The following is a 22,993-nucleotide window of genomic DNA, read 5'->3' on the forward strand; positions in this document are numbered from 1 at the left end:
ATTGAAGGGGCACCTATCAAAAGCAGAAAAAATAAAATAAAGTGATCACAGTGGAATGAATTATAAAAACATCTGTCACCACAAGACTCCAGAATCTACGACGAACATTTTTTCTGATACAAATGGCTATGGCGTAACAACACTTAAGATAAGTCAGTTAAAATTTATGTGACTTTCACTTACAACTTTGGGAGCATGAAATTTCAAATACTCCGTGAAATATGACTAAAATCAGGAGGCCAATGCCCAGGCTCGTCCATGGGACACATTTTTTCTGTCCCATCCCATGGGATTCCCATTGGAATACAATTCAATAAAAATTGTTAAATTTAGATTTAGTGTCTCCTAAATAGGACTACATGTACAAAAAGACATACATAACGACAAAATTCATCGACTTTGTTAACTTTGAAATACAGAACCAATATATACCTAACAAGAGAGCTATGCTCAAATATATGGATACGAACATGTACAAAGAGACATACAAAACGACAAAATTCATCGACTTTGTTAACTTTAAAATACAGAACCAATATATACCTAACAAGATAGCTATGATCAAATATATGGACACGAAATCAACAACGAAATGTTTTACCACCTATTCTCCGAAAATCATACGGTATCCTGTACGAACCTGAACAGCCACGGTAACGTATCAGTACCTGTATCAGATTAACGTTACGCGGATTGTCCTAGCGTTTTCAGGCCCCGTGAAGATAATCTGGGCTACATGATTCAGAATTTAAAACCGTGTTCCTATGAGTAAATAATAATAAGGCGAAACTCTGGATGAAATATCAGATCTCATAGAAAATTAGGAAATAAATAAAGATAATAGCCTTCTGGCAAAAATAAAACTTCAACCATTGAAAATTTTAAAGCAATTGGTTCAGAAAAAAAATGCGATTTTATCATGACGAAGAAGAAGAATATCAACAAGAACAACAACATAATATCAAAACGATCCATAGGTCCATTCACGTGTCCAATAAATAAAAACTGATTATGAAATCAGGAGAGTAAACAAAACCTTGGATATGGCTCAAAACGTACAGAATTTAAGGTGGAAGGTATTGCCAAAAGAAGTGGTACGTGTTTACTCACCTAAAATTATTGAATCAAGTCTCACACACTCGCACACACACAACCAGCTATTATTTTTTTTTTGCTATGACGTCATAAAAATTATTGCCTTTAGGTGACGCTACGTGTCTATATATTTGAGCATAGCTCTCTTGTGTAATTAAATTAGAGTATTGATACTGAGGTAGGTATTGGAATTTATTGGTTATAAGGAGCGTGATCAAGGATAAAAAAAATTGAAGATGTTTTTTCAAAGGATTCTTTGAGATTAACACAGAAGATTCATCAAAATCAGTCAATCAGAAACTTTTTCACATATTTTACGTCATTCGATGATTGTGATGTAGCCTGAAAAACAATCTGCGAGTAGGTGTATAAAAGATTGTTTTATGGATATATAGTGACCTATTTTTTATAAGGAAATAAATGAAATTGTTAAATTAATGTTAGGAGGTATTGATCATTCAATTCTTATCACTTTATATTGGTGTTTGGGGGATCCAAAAGCAATTTCTGTTAGGGACAAAACTGTCACACCATGAAAAAACATTCAACTTTGATCATATAACACTGTCTACACTTTGTTCAACAAGTCAACTTCACAGCAATAGCTTACCTGAACACAAAGTGCATGCTTACATTAATCAAATTAAAATCACCAACACAAAATTAAAAATTTAAAGAGCAGATTTTAATTGGTTCGCCATATGGATAAGCCGTCTTATCGTCTTTCCTCTCCCCCGGGATAAATATGTAAAATATCCTATCCTATCCATAGCTCGACTGCTCGCCCAGTTACAATACTTGGTATCTGGCTTCTTGGTTTTGTTGTAACGAAAAATCGAACTAAACTTACATACTTACTAGGATGTCAGCAACGTTGTACGAATATAGGTTATCGGTACCGGTATATATCTCCTAGTTCTGGCTCTTATACCATACTAACCTTATACATTATACCATATACTAAGCCAAGAATTCTTATATGCATAATTAAAATAGTGAATATGGGGGGAGCTGACTCTGATGACCGTATGGTCGTATCGCTCCTCCCAGTCTATACCAAAAAACTCTACATGTCATTGAATATATTTGTATTGTTGCTATTGTTTCAGTATTTTTTTTTCTGGTTGACGAAAATAAATTTCTCTATCTCTCTCTCTCTCTTTGCCAGTAGTCACTCGCCATTCGCGACTTTTTCACACCTCAATGGCTGGCACACTCTTTAGCAGCGATCCGGAGCTGTTTTTCCGCGTGGGATGCCGATAACGAAAGGAAATAACAACATCACTTTCTGCAAGATCTGTTCACTGCCGGGCTGGGCTTCTTCGGCTCCGACTTTTGCCTACGTTTGCCTCGTATCATTTGTGATAAGGACCGAAAAATAATGTGATGGCTTCATAGTAATGTGATTGTCACACTGCTCATTTATTTCTATCGCAACGGCATGAGTTGTCGTGCTTTTGAAGTACTACAGTTAGGAAATCGAGTCCGCATATTTCCGCGCAAAATTGTCTTGACTGTGAGTGTGATTGCTGTATTATTTTTGTGCAACATCTTCTATTCAAGACATCCCAATATAAAACCAGGTTAAGTTTTAACTTCAATATTTTATAGCTTAAGTCATTTCAGTCGCATTAGTCCATTGAATCTTAAAATGTAGGCTATAGCACCAAATGGGTGAGCGAACACGTACTACTTCTTTTATCAATACCTTTCCATCTAAAATCTGTACGTTTCAAACCTTACTCTAGGTTTTGTTCGCTTTCCCGATTCTATAATCAGTTACTTTTGTTTTTATCTATTTTTTTATCGTCTATTGCTGATTATGGAGTCGAAATAAACTTATACTTATAAACTTATATACTTATGGCTGAATGGTGAATGCATGTGTCATTGAATGACAAACATGCAGTCACGCATTTCAGCATTCTGGCATTGGCTAAATAGTTTTTCATAAACGATTTAAAAGCCGATGCAGCAATGTGATTGTCTCTAACAGCAGAACAGTCTATAAATGTTATTAATTGGAGAGTCTCAAATTCTTTCCTGCGTATCTGCTTAATCTTTTAGGTCTTGATCTAGCAGAGAAATATTATGAGCCTTGAAATGCTGCAATGAATAAAATAAATAGGTCTAACTAGCTATGATAATATTGTCACTGCTGTACTGTCAGACTGTAATAGCATAATTACTTTAGTTGAAAAATTTCAATGTGATATTAATTCTCATTTTTTGTTATTTCCTCTAGTGAAAAGTGTTGAAGAACTCAATGCTGCACGTAAAGAAATATTGGAACTTAGTATAAAGTATGTGAAGGATTTATCAAACAAACTTGTGGAAGTCGAGGATGGACCTGCAGCATATCCATATACTGGTTATGGTGAGAATGAAGTTTTATTTAGCTGATTCAAACAATATATATCAATGGGTTGAGACGGCTGTGTGTGAATTTGGTTGACTTTCGTTTTATATAGGCCCATTTACTTATATAAAAATCTAAGCAAGTGTTTAAATTTGAAGAATTGCTACAAATGAAATGGGTTATTTGCGATAATACCAGGGTTGTAGAGTCGGGAGTTGAGCATATTATCATTGGAGTGTTGGACCCGGAGTCAAATCTTTAAACTTCTGAGAGTTAAAATTCTGGAATTGTAGGAATTGTAATTGCAGAGCTTCAATGGTGATAAAATAAATTAAAACGTTATAATAAAATTCGAAAAACATTTAATTTAACTAAGCATTTTCAACAGTCTATGTAAGAAGTCATTCTCACATCATTTTTTTTTCATAAAATTTGTCTTAACGTTGGGGTCAGGGTCAAATTTTTTTCAACTCCATAGTATAATACCATGTATAAATTTCGGGTCTAGCGATGTAGTCTGTCAAAAATTGAATTCTACACCAGGCAGACTTTTTAAAAAAAAAAAAAAATTAAGCAGTTACGCCAGGGTGGTCCAAGGTTGTCGGCCTTGCAGGCACACTATTGTTTTTGTATTGTTCACGGGCCACAATAGTGCCAGGAATAGTAGAACAGTGCAATACAGAACAAACACTTTTATTGTCCAAACACATTGATCATTATTTGGCATTTATCAATCTAAAACATTCAAAAACCACCAAAAAACTCATTAAAATGTGCAAAGATCTTACTATATCTACATTCAGTGCAAGATTTTAAAGTCATAATGGCGAAAGTTCCATAAGAAGAAAACGCTGTATTAGATTGTCTGTTTGAATCTGTTTAAATCGGTCACCTTTTTCCAAACCCATCGTGACAAAATACCTTACAAAAAACTGCAGATTGATTGATTTTACCGAATTTTACCAAATTTAAGATACAGGGAGGTAATTTCTAAGTTTTCCAGCATATAGTCAGCATTTTGTAATACTGTTTAGGCCGGTTGCAAAGAAAACACCCGACAGGAATTATATTGTTCGACCATTACATTAATATAAGTTATCATGCATATCCAACCTGGGCTAATAGATTCATTTCTATGAAGCCTATTTTATTAGCATATATTCCCGACAAAAAAAAATTGAAAGCCAGTTAACAATTTTGCCAAGCTCATTATTCAACTTCGCTTGTTGCCTCGGCTAGCCATAACACTAGCCAATTCATTGATATTAGTCATGTAACAATATGTCAAAAGATTTTTCTGGTTATTTTTATGAGGAAACAATGCCAAATGCGAAATTTTCTTTACCCTCGCCCAAATGCGGTACGGGTCACAGATAATGAAGCGGCGGCCCACATGTTTTGGACCACCCTGACCTGAGTTACGCATTCATTTCACTTCACATTTTTGTTTGGCAATATTTAAGCAGTCACAATGTTTATTTTGCTAGACCCTAAATTTCCTTAGAACTATTAGAATCCACTGTAAGCAAAGTAACAGTCCCCATTTGTCAAGTTGTTAGTCAAGGCATTGGATATACTGAACACATAGCCTACTTTTGTATTGGTATACAATGTAAAAAGATAATGGTTTTAATATAAGTATCAACTTCTGTATAGTATTATATTTTGATCTTCCTGTTGAATAATTCATATCTTACACATTCAAGTCTCAAGAGCTTAGCAATACATATGGGATTTGTACAACATCTCTTTGTGATATCACGTGTATTACATTATTAATATGTGGTCAGATGGTGAACATTTCATTCCTTCTCTGTCTTATGCTGTTAAAAAGTACAGAATTCTTTTCAAAGTTTACTTCAATAGTATTGTTACAAATAACTTACAAACTTCGTTCTTTACGGGCAATTCCAAGCGACTGTACGAGGCATTTTCACAAATTTTGCATGTTGTTAGATACAACATATTTTTACATTTTGACAGCAAAATGTTTTGTATCATTCTCCAATCAGTTGTTTTATTGGGTTTTTTTTAATAAAATTGCGCAATCATATATATAGTAAAATATAGCGTGATAAAGTGCACATTGTACATGACACTTTGGGCCCTTTTTCCACTGTGGGACAGTGGCCTCTATTATCTCTTAAAATTCTGGTAGTAAATCGTTAAATAGGGGAATACATGTTCTACAGCACTGCAAACACTTGTGTTTTATTAACTTAAGTCTAGTGCGTCTGTATAAAAAGAAATAACTGTACCTGGCTATCGAACACTTCGTGTTACGATTCATCACAAAACATGTCACTCACGGATTCACGGTATATTAAAATTTCTACATTTCAAGTCACTTTGTGTAAATCATCAAAAACCTGGGTGAAATTTTAACTTTTTTGGTGAAAGGATTGCGGTCCAATAAAATTCAAGTGTGTTACTAATTTACATCATTCTTTCTATGACCAATGCTATACACTGCCATCTTTTTACTTTGAACAGATTTGAAAAAGGCTCTAGCGGTGTTGATCAATGATCTAAACATGCGTGTCGAACATTTAAGTGATCGTATTCAGGTGCTGGAAAACCATGTTTTTAAAGATAGAGAGGTGAAAGAAGTTATGAGAAATGGCAGAAAGGATATGGTCGCAGTCAATGCTGTCGGTATGTGAACAATAGATATATATAGATATTATTCATCAAAGCATAGTTAGCTAATGGCACTTACTAGATTAATTCAAAATTTGAAATTGATCGGGTTGCAGATTCTAGAATACCCAATCTTATACAATCATCTCTCATTTTACAACTTACAAGTTATGCTACTTGAAACTGGGATGACTGTACTTTTTAACAAATTTTTGAGTTACTTGCTTAGTTTCTTGTAGCTCAACTGTTTTTTTTCAATGTATTTGATAAATTTGTTAAATGAGCTTTGAATATTTTTGATATTTATAAATAATATTTAGAAGCATTCGGACGCGAAATAAAATTGAAATAGAATCTGATTACAGTACTTGGAAACATATATAATAAAATATGGGTAAATTTTTGCCACATCAAAGATCAAACACTTCTGTCCCAGACATGTCCAATATCAAAAATGCTTTTTGAATAACTTTACAGTTTCTAAATATGTAAACGTTCTCATGTCGTTTATTTTTTGCATATATTTTCACAATATTCCTTTAGATATACTAAATAATGAGCAAGAAGATTGTCCATTTCCAAGTTTTGATGATTGGCCGTACTGTGAAAGCAAAATTGTATGGATGAGGGAAATGTGGGAATCGGACAAATGTTATGCAGAATGGGGTGTAGATGGCTCAGATTGTACAATATTAGTTTACCTAAGTGAACAAGAACGTTGGTGCCCTCCTTTCCCATGGAGAGTCAATAAAACTATGGATGAAGAAGCACAAGCTGATTTTGAACTGGTGAGTCTCGAAATAACATTTTAGGGGCTTTTTCAATTCAGGAACAAAGATTTATACAAGAACCTTTCATTAAGATTTCGTTAGGTTTGGTTTGAGTAACACTCTGACATTGACATCTACTTTCTTTTTGAAAGACAAGAATCGATTCGATATGTTCTAGCATACTAGACTTTTTGTGTGTTATTTTACTTCTCTGAACAAGGTTTTGGGTGTCACAATTGTTATACATAGGGACATTAGGGAGCTAATAAGTAACGGGGAAACACTGAAACAGCTTTGACATTGAACCCATTGGGGTGACCCCAGAAAACAGAACTCAAGTCATCTAAATCATATTCTACTTTTGTGCCAAGCGTTCTAGATTACTGAAACTTTTAGATACAATCATGCACAAACAGAAGTTTAAGTGTTAAATTATTTTCGTTTTCGTAGAAGTAATTAAGAAACAAGCACCTTACATGAGATTTTATTTCCTGCTTTAATACGGGTTTTGAACCAGAGATTAGTATTGTCATCAATGTCATGTCCTAATAAATTATCTTCAATATGTGTATATACCAGATTAAGTTTAGCAGTTTCGCGTTTCAAACTTAGTTTTCTTCAAAATGACATTTTATTCAAGAATTTACATTATATTGTTAATTATACTTTAACCAACCTAATAGCTTTTTGGCCTGATGTTGAGAAAGATTCAGTTTTTGTTATTATCAATTTAAATATTCAAGCTTGGAACAGAGAAAATAACTCACCGGTAATACCAAAAATGTTTCATGACATAAACATGTCATCAAAAGATTAGTTAGAATTCCCCTATAGAAATGGAAAGTCATTATTTGCACTGATTGACTCTGGTATCTATAAGCACTCTGTCAAAACATGTTAATCTAAATGAGAATATTCTATTATTATTCATTATATTTAAACATTCAACTTAGCTATCATGCTTAGTGAAAGATTAGTCTATCATCCTCACTTATAAAACATCTTTTTGACATTTTCCAGGCATGCTATTTGGTCTAGTGAAGGCAGTAAAGCCTGGTTTTGCTCTGTTCTCTTTATTTTCATCTTATAACTTCAGTTGATTTGTCTTCAATATTTCACAAGGCATGATTATTCAAATTTTCATTTTGGTTAGCCACTTCTGTTTCAGAACTTCATTACTCAAAATTTTATGACGTTTGGAGGAATTCCAATCTATTGACTGGATATTTTGCTCATTTAATATTCAACTTATATGTATTATTCAATCTGTATTAAATCAACATTGGAAATTGCCTGTTTGATCTAAAGCCTAGTTTAATATATTGTAACACCTTTAACTGTAAATTAAATAGCCCACTTCATGACAATTTGCATATGCTTACAGGCGGAGATACGGAGTGATTTTACGAGTTTATTTGCCAAAATGGGAGACAGCTTACATTTTAAATGGATAAAATCAAGAATTTCTAGGATGGCCCCTACTTGGATTGAAGCTGGTAGAAGTTTACATAAAAAATTTTACAACATGAGACGGAAAAGAAAAAAGGTGGGATTTGAACTACTTATATTTATCTACATAGGAAAAAGAGGTTGAAACTATGTCATTATTAGGCTTCCCGCTGCTTGTCAGCAGGGAACCTATTGTATTCCTGTGTTTTATTATTATTATTTATTTATTTTTATTATTTTTTTTTCAAATTGGTCCTACAAACTTGAAATTCACCTCAAATGTGCAGAAGTTCTCAGCTAGCGATAAAATGCAAATTTTATGCATGACTGACCGCGCTTTCACGCTCCAGTGAGCAAAACGCGTCTTCAGTTTTTTTGCGATTTCTCAAAATTGATACATGCTATTGGGTTGAAATTCATAACAATGATTAATGGACATGTTCCGGATACGATATGTCAAGGATACACATGAGTGACCTCGAAGATACGCTCCAGTGAGCAATATAGGATTTTACATTTTCATCTTCTTCTCGAGAACGACACTACTTAGAGACTTGAAATTTACATCACATGCAGATAATAAGTCCCCCATCATAAATTGCAAATTTTATGCATGACTGACCACGCTTTCACGCTCCAGTGAGCAAAACGCGTGCGGGAAGCCTGTTAAAGCTGCACGCAGCTCTAGTTATCAATTGAATTTACAAAGCAAAATTATTTAATATAATGAAAGGAAATTGTGTCATACATTTCACATGGTAACAAAGACAAAGCTGCTGACCGGCACCAACAAATTCATTTGCATTAATCTGACAATTATTTTTTGTTCCCTGATAGAAATTTCATGCAAATTGCTGCACACGGTATTGAAATCGTGAATATGAAAGTAATAATTTAGTTGCTCAAAGAGTAAATTCCTCCAAACATTTTCAAGCAATATTAATGTTTGACTGTCACTAAATAACTGTCACTGCTATCACCAATAATCAAACATTACAGTCTATTTGAAGCAATATACAAATATTTCTTGTTATTGCCATATTTGACTGTGGGTTCGTACTGCGCCCACAGTTTAAGGTTATTCGCATGATTAAGAACTTGGTAAACAACTTTGCTGGAATGTGTTTACTTTAGTGCTGTTGAATGTAAGAACCGAAGAAAGTGGATTAGGATACTTGAAATAAAACACTATAATAAGTTAGCCTATTTGACAATCCACTGTAAAACACTGTAATATGTTGAAGTTTCATATTCATTTTTTATTCATATTTTAAAGTTCATTTTATATCAATTTAGCTTCTGAAATATGGACATTTTGTCCAGAATTCGTGCTGAGGGAAGCTTGTTAGGTAGTGGTGAATCTGTTAAAATGTTACTAATTCACATGTTAATTTCTATCTCAATTTTTCATTTGTTCTGTTTCAAATTTGACTTCAAAATAATGTTTTTTATATCTAATATAGGTTTTATTTCACATGGGACTCTTATCTGAAGACATAGGCTGGGACATTGCAAAGAATGCTTTCAGTGGTGGACCACTTGGTGAACTTGTTCAATGGAGTGACTTAATCTCAGCTGTATATATTTTAGGACATGATATAACATTATCCAAGTCCGTGTCTGACCTAAAAGAGTATGTTGTGGTTATTTATTTAAGGTTTGAAGTCTGATATCATGAAGATGTTAAGTTTTCTCAATTTCATATTCTTGGTCGTTATTGCGTTCTTAATTCTATAGGAATTGTAGGGAAACCTAACTCAATATTACAGATTTCAAAACTACAATGGCCATATGTTTGTATTGAACTACAGCCTATTAGATCATATGTATGCAATTCATATGGCAATATTCTGGCTTGTATTAACATTTGTTTATTCTTTGGGTACATAACATCGGTGTTATGTGCAGGAGAAAATTTTGAATTTCTGCAATCTGGTTAGTATCAGGTTTCAACCTTTTGTTCATGGTCTTTTTCAAAATTAAATGTGAGCATAGATAATTATAGATGTCTGGATACTGTATATGAATTATATTATATTTCAAATCTTCAACTTTGATTTGGAAAGAAAATACATCATGTTTCAAGTATGCTATTACATACTACATCACTATGAACATATACTGGGTTATAATATTGGCGATACAATTAGCATTCTGTTGCCTTTGTAATGGTATCGATATTGGCTATTATACAATAGAGTTTCCTATTGCGCTGTAGGGTTCTAAGGATTTAGTTTCAGTTTCATTTTTAAAATTGCTTGTGTGTCAAATTATTGTGTAATAATTGAAGGCAATTTTGACTCAATACAGAATGTAAATTAAAACTTGAAAGTGGATTTTATTTATGTCTGCTGTGTCAAATTGGATAATATTGAAGCTTTCTCAATATGAATAGTACTCGTCGCCGTGATAGAGTGGTTCATGTAAGCGCTTGTGTCAGTTACGGCTTCCTCCACCATTATGACCATTATGTCCATACATCTGAAATAAATAACTGGGTAACTATTCCCTTACCCAACATGGACTAGTAACCGGTCTGGAGGCTGTGGTTTGCCATAATATCGGTATCCCTCTCCCCCGGGATAAATGTGAAATTCCTATTCCTGTATTTGCAACGCCTTTAGTTTATACTTATCATTAATATGTTAGCTTCATCGTAATTACCACCTCCCTTTTTTTATCAGAATATATGATCCTTATTTGAATTCAGCCAGTAGCAATTGTCCATTGAAGAAAACTCCATTTGATATATTGTACAGTGATATAGCTGGATTGAGAATGTTAAAGAAAGTTGCAACAAAGAAATTTCATTTGTTACAGTAAGTGACCTTTTTTATTACACAGCTAACCAGTGACCGGTGGGTATTTGTGGGCCATCTCCATAGTCATTTATGGGCTATTCCAAGTGACAGTAGCTGAAGGACTGTGTTGCTCAAGTTACTTAATGTAACACTGTAAATCCATGCCAATAATGTGCATATTGTATGTGACATTACAGGACGTGACACTACAAGACATTTTTCCACTTTGGAACAGCGGCCTCTATCCAGGGATGGCCATTTCCGAATACTAAACTATTCCGAATACATTCTAAAATAATATTTTCGAATCTGGAATTCTGAATACATTCTATTATTATTATTATTATATGTACACAAAGTAATTGATAGTTTATAGCTATTAATAAAAAATAATAGCAACTTGTGACACAGTCAGTAGTGTATTAAAATTATTCACTTCGTACAAATGACCATATGAAAAGATAGCCAAGGAGTTGTCTGACGCTTTCTATCATTGGTACCATGATATTACGATAATTGTCGAGTCTATTGACAAAAATACTACTTGTATTCAGATAATTGTGCATATTTTCTGAGAGTAATAAAATTTTTTGGCAATACAGGCAACAACAATCGAAAATCCATTATGCCTTTAAAAATTCTAATATTAAGCCTAGAGTATTCTACTACCTACCAGTATATTTGTATATAAATTTATGTGTAACATATTGTTGTGTTTGGAGTTAGAAATAAATTAGTAGAGAATAGATGACCACAACTGCCAGTGCGCAACCTGGATTTTCGAAATCGGAAATTCTCATTGCCGCCTGTAACACCCACCGCGATTCCGCGCTCGTTAAAAGAGCCGTCTTTACAGCTATAATGATCATCCTGTTACGTAAAATATTCAATTCGTGACAACTACGAGATTCTAAAATATCTTTATATATTAATTTAATGTGTCCAACATAACTCGCGGTTGCTTCTTCTTACGTAAAAAGAAAACATTACTATTCGGTCCACGGCAATCAGTGACCTAAAATTACGAGATAAACTGCTTGATGTATTTAATTTTAATATGTATTTTTGCAATCTTGCCAACTCGTTATCGCCGTTAGAAAAATCTCAAATAAAGTGTAGAGAATAATTCATTTCATACAATGAATATACATATAAAGTTTAGCAGTAAATTAAAAATACATATTCATCGCCGCGATTATGCCACCTGTTAAAAGAGTCGACTTTTACAACAAATAATATAACAACGAATATATATTTTTCTGTTGTGCAAAGTGATGAATTCGTGACCGACACGGTCATATTTAAAATGTCTTGCAATCCGCGGCCATAAAAATGAAAACGTGAGGTAAACTGTCCGATTAAATATTGTTTTTATCCGTATTTTGCGAATACGGCAAATATTTAGATGTACTTGTTATTAACAGTCACTCCGCTCGATCGATAGCGTTTACGGGCCTAAATAACACGTTACGCTGATGAGTGATAAAAACAATCGCGCGCAAGTTTCTATCGAGAATGTTTTCATTCAACGGAAACGTCTTGAAAGCGGCGTCGAAAATGTGGGACGTCACACAAATATCCGATATTCTTATGAACGTGAATTCCGATATTCGAATGGTGAGATATTCGAATACTTTATTCGAATTGGCCATCCCTGCCTCTATCATCTCTTAAAATTCTGGTAATAAATCGTTAAATAGGTGAAGAAATGTCCTACAGCACTGCAATTATTTAAACTTTATTAACTTAAATTCAGTGCGTCTATTTCATATGAAATAACTGTCAAACACTTTGTGTCATGGATCACCACGAAATATGTCAATTATACCAAAATTTTTACATTTCAGGCCCTTTTTTATAAACCATCAAAAACCTGGGTGAAATTTCAACTTTTTCGGTGAAATATATGCAGTCCAATAAAATTCCTATGACTTTTGATATGAAAAAATACAAAAAATTTACTTTCACTAAACTTTTGAAAAATTGATGGAATTCAACTTTTGCTTGGAATTGCCCTTATAGCAAATATTGTTTTGTTACGTAGCATTGGAGAAACGTTTCAGAATAAATTTTAAGAGTTCTAATAATATTATTATTTTGTTTGTTTAGCATTTTTAATGACGCCACTGTTATGACTTGTGACCGCTTAAAGCTCATATAATTTTATTTATACGATTCCTTTTTGAACACTGATTTACTACCGAAGCAGTTTGCAAATTTGTTGTACCTGTTTTCGGTTGTTCTGAAGAATCTCTTTTCTTGGAACTAATGGACCAATGAATAATATATTTTTGTTATTTAAAATGTTGCTAGCCATCATCTATTTTTTTGGGGCTCCCGAAGTATGCGAACCAAGATGGCGGACATCGGAATGTAATATGTGTACTAGGTTAGGGTTAGGCCATAATTTTAGGGATAAATACTAAGGGAGGCTCTTGGCTAGTCTTCGAACTGATAATAGAACTAAAATAAGGAAAATTTGAAAAAAATTATCGCCTAACCCTAACCTGTTACCCATGTTAAGTTCCGATGTCCGCCATCTTGGTTTGCATACTTCGGGAGCACCATTTTTTTTTTACTATTTCCTTTGAACGCCACTGGGCCTGATTTTTCACCCCATTCATGGTTTTCATAATTTATGGACATTTCGTATTATGAGTTACGACGATCATTACAATTTACATCACATTTCGATGACATTGCAGTGGCTATATTTGTCATTGGACCTTCATGTCCATATAGCATAGTCAATACAGGTTTCATTCAACTTCTATAAGTTATGCTTGACAAAACAAATTGCTGAATTTTACCCTGTCTCTATTTAGGTGCAACATTAGAGTACTTGATAGTTTTGGTACAGAACCAGAATTCAATCATGTAAATTATGCAAGTAAGAAAACACATAAAAGTTCATGGGGAAAATGGAATCTAAATCCAAAACAATTTAACACAATGTTCCGTAAGTATTCTTTTTATTTCTCTTATCATTATAAGCAACTTTTTGATTGTCATTTTCCTCCTAGTATGATGTACTGCTTGTACCATTCATTTTTTAGAAAATTTTCAATGTTTCATGGTACTTAATAATGGTTGAGTAACTTGTGTTATTCACCACAAATGCCTTATCTAAAATATGTAATAAAATTGATATTATGTGTAAAGTGTAATGATGCAATATCTGAATAATTTAGTATTTAAAAATTCACTATTCTCAATTATTTTCAATCATCTATCAAATTTTTATTTACATTCTACTGTAATTCATTTACATCTATGATCTATCAAATTTTGTTTTATCTCTAGTTTCGTAAAATAATAAATTAATAAATTTCTTTGCTGTCCCAAGTTATGCTGGGAACACTTACTCTTTGCTAGATGCTGACAATTTCTTAAATGTCAGACAATTCGTCTACAAGTGCAATAGAACGGAAATTGATTGGAACAATATTAGGTTTAAATAGGCGTTGTTGACCACAGAAAGTCGACTACAAATATACCATAGAATAAATGACTTTCACACTCAATGATCCCTTTTTCTCAAACAGCTCATTCTCCTGATAACACATTTCTCGGATTTGTTGTAGAGGAACATTTAAACGATACTTCAATTCAAGATATTAAAAAAGAGAATATTGCTCTTGTATATGGGAAAAGAGATTTGTTTTGGCAAGTAAGAACAACTTGATTTACTAACGAATTCTTGAGAAATATCATAATAGATTTTATGCGCTGTTGTTAGGGAGAAGATGCACACTGCACAGAGAATTTGGTTTTGAGATTTGAAAATTTCAGTCTCAAAGTAAATGGTACTTTTATTCATATATGGTGAATCATTATTTGTAACAAATTTGATCTGAATTGACCAGCTTTAACTATTCAAAACGGAAACCGAATGGAATTATAGGATTCATGTACAATAAATGTATATAAACATGTGCTCATGTGTTCATTTGTCTTAGTTCCATTACCAATGGGTGTTCACTAATGGTCAAATGTTATCAGTTGGTATTAGCTGTGATTTACTCTTAGGTAAAAGGCAACTTCTGAAAGTTGTTTGAGAGGGAACAAGTTAATCTCAATATGACTTATCATGAACATTTGCAAATTCAATCTCTCAGCTTATAAAACCCAGGAATATTCCATAGTCAAACCCTAAATTAAAAAATCCCCATTCACAGTAAATGGTTAGATAGTGTATACGGTAATCTATATGTAATCGTAAGGGTTTGCTTTTTATACATCTAGCTATTTACATAATGTATATTATATTTGCTTCATGATTTCTGTAAATTTTTTCAGAAAATTTTAAATCCTACTTTCTATATACACTCCATGCATTTTCTTGTATGTGGAATCAATAGTCAAATCAAATTATAATTTGTAGTCGACTGAGGAAATCATTTTGATAATGATATAGTAGAGAAATTTTGGTTGAATGATGCATACCGTTTTTGCTTGATTTCATTAGAACATGTTTGATATTTGGGTGGCATTTTCATTTTTTCTCCAAATATGTGATTTGGTAAAGCTTGCTGTCTAATCCATATTTATTAACACTCGTCACGCAAAATTAACGAATTCGTTTCCAGGTATTTCCAGTTGTGTTCATTATTCTGCATACCTAAACGTTATGAATTATTCATGTTTTTCATTAAGGAGAAAGAAGAATATATATCGGCTCTCCATGATGTTATTGAAGTTCATTCAACCATTGATAATAAGACAAAACTGGAAAATGTTCCAGATTACGTTCACAATCACGGTGTGTTACCTGGTTTTGAGTTGCATCAATTATTAAGAAGAGCAAAGGTAAAATGTTATTTTTCGTTTGATATTTGCTCAATAAATAAGTCCCTCCGACCCTTCGTACATAATTGTACTTGATAATTAGTAACAAAAAATATCATTCTCATAGGTCGTAGACACAGTATTTCCAATTTTGGCAGCTGGGTATAAGGCCCCATGCAAGATATTTAGCTTTAACTGGTTACTCTTAAACTGATTTGATTGAACCTAAATATATCTATCAGAAAGCAAAATAAAGTCAACATTTTGTAATTGAGGATTTGAATACTTTACCTTATTATGTCAAATTTAATTTCTCGTTAGAAAATACTTCACAAATTCAAAATACTTTTAATACTTCATTTTTTCCACAGATTTTTGTTGGCCTTGGTTTTCCTTATGAAGGACCTGCTCCATTAGAAGCAATTGCAAATGGAGCTGTATTCTTGAATCCCAAGTTTTCTACTCCGAAAAATAGTCTGAACACTCCATTTTTCCTGGTATGTGTGGAGACAATGGAATGCATATTTCAAAGTTGTGATCATATTTACGAGTTACATATTACTGTGGGATAATTTTCATTCAACCCATGAATTCTTATTTTGAAATCTACTTTATACGATTACCATTAAATTCGAATCGCATCGCGAAATTTGAATAGTCTGCCTGTTAATTTTTTTTAACTTTAATTTTTTAACAGTTGCAACAGTTCAGTAAACTTAAGCTAAATAAAGGTTCAAATTTACAAATATTTTTTCTATAATTACCATAATTAGAGTTTGGAGGTTTTTGTATATTATTGCATGCTTAAAACTTATGTTGTTTCATACATTTTAAGACAGGATTTTTACTATTTTCTGTATTATATATTTTATTTTCAGGGAAAACCCACTTTAAGGAAACTTGCCTCGCAACATCCATACGCAGAAATGTACATAGGTATGGTTTTGTTTCAAATAATCTACAATAGTTGTATTAGCTACTACTTAAAAGCTATTACTTTGGTATTGCATCAAGCCAGGATTTTTCAACTGTGACAACTGTGACCTTGGCCCTGGCCCTTCTAGGGGGCTACCCGTGAGCAAAGGATTTTACTGGGTACCAATGAGATAACTACATTAACATAAAGTAAATTGGGTCCATGATTCATTGGGAAGGGTGATCATTGGGATCATGATCGAAAACCACTACCCTAAGAAGTGGCGATATCAATCATTCCCGACATGATTAAACCTCAATTTATTTTCTATTTTGAACCCAGGTCAACCTCATGTACAATCTGTTGATATGGAGAATCTAGAATCATTGAAAGAAATTGTAAAAAAAATTATAAACGATGAAGAAGAGGTTTGTAATTTTCATAATTTTAAAAAAATAGTGTGTTTATCCTGTTTTTACCACATTTACTGTCGCGTCAAAAAAACGTGAAAAGAGTTTGTTTCGTGGTCTCAAATATAATAATTCTTACTATATTAGAAATAACTTCAAAAGTCTATAGTGAGACTATATGTTACAATATTCGGCGCTTCCGTAGTATGTGTACCAGGATAGGGTTAGGCCATAATTTTATTTTGATTTTCTTATTTTAGTTCTATTACGAGTTCGGAGACTGTCTGTGTTAGCCAAGTGCATATACCCCCTCCCTGCCTATAGGTTCTCTTTGAACAAATTGATGTAAAGTAGGCGAACAAAATTAGTTACCTCTACATTGGTATTTGGCACACACGGCCTTACACAGTTTATTAGCTCAACTCACAGGAATTGTGTAATTTCTTTTTTGGTGCTATATTTTTACAATGTATACGTTTGTTACAGGTAAAGCCATACCTTCCCTACGAGTTTACATGCGGTGGCATGTTAGAACGATTAAGCTTATATCTTGATAAACAAGACTTTTGTTCTGGAAATGTCAAATCAATATGGCCGCCAAAATCTGCTCTTCAGGTGTGTGTGATTACTTATGTGATATGAAGATTATTTTTTCTACTGTAATTTATAGAAGAATGAATACATTGTACTGTACAAAATTTTTTATTTATTTTCAGGTAGTTGATCTAATTTTCATTCCCAAATGAAATTTATTGTATTGAACGAAAAAATAGAAACTCTATGTAGCTGGACTACAGTATAACTTGTATTATATGGTATTAGATTCTGCATTTTGATGCTATAGAATCGAGTCTTCAACTTGTTTGGACATTTTTGTGAGGCTTTTCAAGTGAAAAATAACCAATAATCATATAGCCCAAATTGTATCAGGTTATACTGTATTAAAAATTGTTGGAACTCAAGACTGAATTTTATAAAAATTGAAGGCATTTTTGTCTCTTATATTTTCTCATCTAAGTAAATAATTATTAATGCAAAATACACCCTTTCACACAGGATCACATAGCTCTCTTTGTATTTCAGATTAAAATTACTAATGGAAGTCAGTCCTGTATTGATGTTTGCCATGTTAACGGGCTTATTTGTGAACCGTCCTATTTTCCCATATTGAACAAGCATTCAACATTTGCTTCGTTAAATATAACATGCTCGGAATTTCCATCTACTGTTCCGCAAACGGAAATTGATTATCCAGCGTTTCTTCATGATACGTGAGTATTAGTTTCATGTATTCAAATTCTTACAAAAATTAATATTTGTTATTTTATTGTAATGTTATTAAACCAATAAATGTTTTTGTCTATTATAGTTTGCCTTTAATTTTATCATTTTTCGATGACTGTCAATATCTTGTACACAAGTTCATCAGCAGCCCAACTTAACTATTTTTCAAATCGCTAATTAAAACTAATAAAGAGGATTTTAGTTCTCACAAGCTTCTTTATATTTAGAGACTTGTTTGAATTAATTTTGTATACGATATATTTATATATGTCACCCTGAACCAGGCTTTACACAAGCTATGTATCTTGAACCAGTGATAGCTACTTACTTGTTTACTTCCGCAACATTAAATAATCAGTAAGATGCAAAAAGTGATGTAACAATAGACGTTTTAGCAACCGCTCAGACATTTTTGTCCCTCACACAGATTTTCAAGTCAAATTATCTGCTATTCAGAATGCGAGTACATGCTAAAATAATATTTATGAATTTGAGTCTATTTTTAAGTGAATAATGATTTGATCTTCATTTTTTTAAATACTTGTTTCTTTCCTATATTATTCTCAAAATTTACATATTAGACACAATCAGTTCCAGCTTACAGATATTTTGTTCACTTTTGACTTTTCTGTAGAACAATTAACTAGTTATTTATTTCTATACCTATATTGGTATTTCAACCATTTTCAAACATAGTTTCACTATGACAAAACACTTTAAATTGAGTGTAATTATATGTATTTAGATGTTTTCTTCAGTCAGACAACAAACTTTTCAGTTGTGCTGGAAGATACACAAATATGAAGAGAATATGTCCATGTCGTGATTACTTACAGGGTCAAGTAGCATTATGCAAAGATTGCGTGTAACATTGACATCCGTCTTAAGACTTCGTCCATAAGATTTTTATGGTTCTTGTTTTATTGTTATATTTTGAGTGGCAAAATCCACCCATTTTGTAAACCAGCATTGAGGAAGCATCATAAGAGTATTCTAGTTTAAATTTATTCTCCCTCCATTGCTTTATTATTATAAAATAATTTTATCACGTTATCTCGAAAATCTTAATTTACTAGAGTATTTTTTATACTATGACGAAAGGAATTTATGTACCTTACTGTGTAATAGTTAATGTTCAGCATGACTCTTTCCAATAAATTTTCAATTTCATGACGACTTAAAACTGTTTGCTGCTCAGTTTTGGATTTATTAAATTATATTCGACTTCTTTGTTCTTCTCGGAATGGGGTAACAATCTCTACAGTGCTACCTCTATATCTATCTAGCTTATTGCTATTCTAAAATGACTACTTTTTCATATCTTTTTAAATAGAAAATATGATACCGGTAGTTAAAAATAATTTGTAATTTACCGCTTTTGATATTTATGAGCTATTTTGAGATCAGGTGTAATTAGGATGATTAGACTGTCTGTTTCAAATTTTAAAGTGTTCTGGTTATATCTATGATTAAGTTTGAATCCCAATTTCCCCCACCTCACTCGAGGGGTTGACAATACCGAATCAAAGGATTTCGATCTTTCCGAAAAATATTAGCTCCTTATATATCGTTGGATAACAGTGGCAGCTTGCATAGGACCTTATTCGGAGCGAGAGGCGTGATTAAATATCGAATTGAAAGGAATCATAATAATGTCATTCTATTTTTGGCGGCCCCATGCAGGAAAATCGAATAATTCACAATTGCAAACGAAAATAATATTATTAAATGTGAAGCAATGAATATCCTTATTATTCTCTTGTGTTCAAAATAGAAATTCGGAGAAATCATTGTAAATTAATAGAATTTGGTAATGCAGATTAGTTTAGATATTATAGATTTTCTGTTTATTTAATATCTGACGATATTACCAGTTAAATATTCTTTATTCGATTCACTTCGAAATAACTGCCCTGTGTAGGTGCTACTGCGGCTGCAATTATAAATTGTAAATAGATGTTTTTTTCTGTTATGTTTTAATTCTATTTGAATTGAATTCAGAGTTATGCATTTTATTGTAATTGTTTGGTTGCAATGTTTTTTGTCTTTTTGCGAATATATATATATTTGTAATTTTCTAGTTCGCGAAATAATTATTTAAACAGTTTTAAACTTTTTGTATTAAACAGAAATATAAGAGATATATGTCAGGATAACATTTTTTATAAATTCAATGGTATGGATTATCAGTGGAGAATGGTGAGAAACCTCTGATAGAGTACTGTTCATATGTTTTTGTGGAAGCTTGACAAGATTTGTATATTATTAGTACCGGTAAGTCCCCTCAATCATAAAAAAAATTATTTGTTTCATTTCCCCACATTACTGATGCTATATTGATGGTTCAATATCAGAATTAATTGACTGTATTTATATTGTCATTCATTGATGTCATTCACAATTTTTATGTCGATAGGGTCCAAGATTTGCTGGACTTTAGCATCACATTTCGAATTGCGAAACAACTTCTTGCCATTAATCTCATTCGCTATTTGAAGAATTATATTGCCAGTTATTCCATACAGTTCCGTCGAGTAAACTGACACCAAACTTCAAGCTATTTAAAAACTCTCATGTACTCCTGATTGGAGCAAATTTTGACTCCATATTTGCATAACTACAAGAAAACCAAATTTTGATAACAAACTTTGGTATATGAAAGCTTTTTTTAGTTGTCTGTTTAGAATGCCCAATCACTTTCATGGTTTTTGATGAAAATTTTGTCCTTGATTATCACGATTTAAATTTCGAAATTCACAATTTTCACTTCAGTATGAAAATACGACTGTGATTCCAATATCGATAAAAACATGCCAAACCGAGTATGCTTCAAGCCATGATTTCATACCCTCATTTATAAATCGATTAAAAGTTGATGTTTCGCTCAATGAATGAACAATATTCTAACTCCATTCTCAGGATAAGTGTTAAATCATCTTCTATTTAGTTATGAGCAAAAAAAGTTAAACCCAGACTATGGATACCATTGTTGTGAATATTGTACATCTTAGATCATAATTTCAATGCCATTTTTTGACAATTTTCCTTTTTCACACAGCATCACATCTTTTCTATATCATGATTTTAGCGCCGTTTTGACAATTTTTTTTTCTCTCCCTAAAATCAAATAGCAAGTTCTGTTGAGTAAAGTCATGGTGATTTAACACTTAGTTGGGTTGTAAACACATCTTAAATTCAAACATGTGTTATGACTTAACCAACATTTTTTATATATAGCCTCAAGTGACCTTCATACAACCAACAAATTTAAGGTTAATCTTGACCAACTCTATACTGTCCTGGTAGTACACTGGTCAATTATTAGTGGTTGTATCTTATCTTTCGTGATTTTAAAACATGAATTTTGAATTGAAAAAAGATTATTTTACTGCAATCAGTATTGTTTATTTTCTAGTTCCAGGAAAAATACATTGAAAAATATCATTTTTTGGCTGTGGACTGTTATTTAAATCCATTCTTTTCATTCAGCTCAGTGAAGCACCTGTTAGCATTGTTTGATGAAGCATTGTTTCGTTGTGTGATTAACCATTTTGCATCTTTTTTAAATACTGTGTTCTTTGAATTTCCATGTCCTATTTATATCTCATTTTTCCTTACGTCATAATATAGTTTGTTAGTGTGTCAAATAAGTGGACGGTAATTTACGTTGGATTTGGTAGAATTAAATTCACTTTTTTTGCACACATATAATCATATTTTAAACATGGTGGCTTGTCTTACGAATTACTTGGGCTACTCGAGTTTGTGTTCTGCAATACCAGTAATGCTAATCTGCCTACTCAGTGAGAAAGGGACTTATTAGAGCACGGTGTTTATCAGGTTAGTTTTTGGACCCAAAAGCCTTTAGTAAACTCTAGCTGTATGGAGAAGGTTTTGGATATTTGCAATTTTAAAATATGATACCTCGAGTATGCTCGCATGGGATTTTCTGGATGACTTTGTAGCGTTTTCATAATTAACTCAGTGGGGGAAAAGGTGTTGAGACGGTTTGATGTGTCGTGGACTGTGGCTCTCGCCTGCTATAAACTGGAAGTAACATATGTTTCAGATGCATGGCTGGTTTTAGAGTAAACCTATACGAATAGAAAACGACCTCCAATGAACCTTTGAATCATTATTTTCTTTTTGCACGTGATGTACTCATATAAACCCGTATCCTTATTGCTCGGCGGTGTGGTGCATCGTGCTATGGATTAGAATACGTACATTACTTTTGTAAATAATAAGTTTCAAATGTCGAAAATTGGGTTAGCCATTTTTCTTCTATATAATTAAATCGACTAAATTCTGGAAAGAAAATATAAATGTTATAACGAAAAAAAAACACTTCTGGACAGGACTTCTGAACTCGTCGCTGTTCACTTATTATTTGCTTCACCATCAAGTAGGCTACATGCATCTGGAAATAAATAACTGGCTTACTCATCCCATACCCGAGATGGTTCCATTACATTTGAACC

General features: G+C 32.6%; 1 protein-coding gene across 1 annotated transcript; it reads left to right on the forward strand.

Moving 5' to 3' along the window:
- The first annotated feature begins 2,373 nt into the window (after positions 1 to 2,373).
- On the forward strand, positions 2,374 to 22,264 carry LOC120340156 (alpha-1,6-mannosylglycoprotein 6-beta-N-acetylglucosaminyltransferase A-like). The gene is made up of 16 exons (XM_039408438.2): positions 2,374 to 2,678; positions 3,341 to 3,472; positions 5,948 to 6,109; positions 6,638 to 6,882; positions 8,249 to 8,410; positions 9,777 to 9,946; positions 10,998 to 11,132; positions 13,940 to 14,073; positions 14,660 to 14,784; positions 15,771 to 15,923; positions 16,274 to 16,399; positions 16,781 to 16,838; positions 17,161 to 17,246; positions 17,715 to 17,843; positions 18,312 to 18,499; positions 19,258 to 22,264. The coding sequence occupies exons 1-16, from the start codon at positions 2,537 to 2,539 to the stop codon at positions 19,379 to 19,381; spliced, it is 2,271 nt and encodes a 756-aa protein (XP_039264372.2). The 5' UTR covers positions 2,374 to 2,536; the 3' UTR covers positions 19,382 to 22,264.
- The last annotated feature ends 729 nt before the right edge of the window (positions 22,265 to 22,993 follow it).

The sequence above is a fragment of the Styela clava genome, chromosome 9 (assembly GCF_964204865.1).
Source record: "Styela clava chromosome 9, kaStyClav1.hap1.2, whole genome shotgun sequence".
Classification (NCBI taxonomy): domain Eukaryota; kingdom Metazoa; phylum Chordata; class Ascidiacea; order Stolidobranchia; family Styelidae; genus Styela; species Styela clava.

Coding starts and splice junctions, on each gene's coding strand:
- LOC120340156 (XM_039408438.2), top strand. CDS start 2,537: ATGAGTTGTCGTGCTTTTGAAGTACTACAGTTAGGAAATCGAGTCCGC. Junction 6,883..8,248: donor CACAAGCTGATTTTGAACTG/GTGAGTCTCGAA, acceptor ATATGCTTACAG/GCGGAGATACGGAGTGATTT. Junction 9,947..10,997: donor TCCGTGTCTGACCTAAAAGA/GTATGTTGTGGT, acceptor TTTTTTTATCAG/AATATATGATCCTTATTTGA.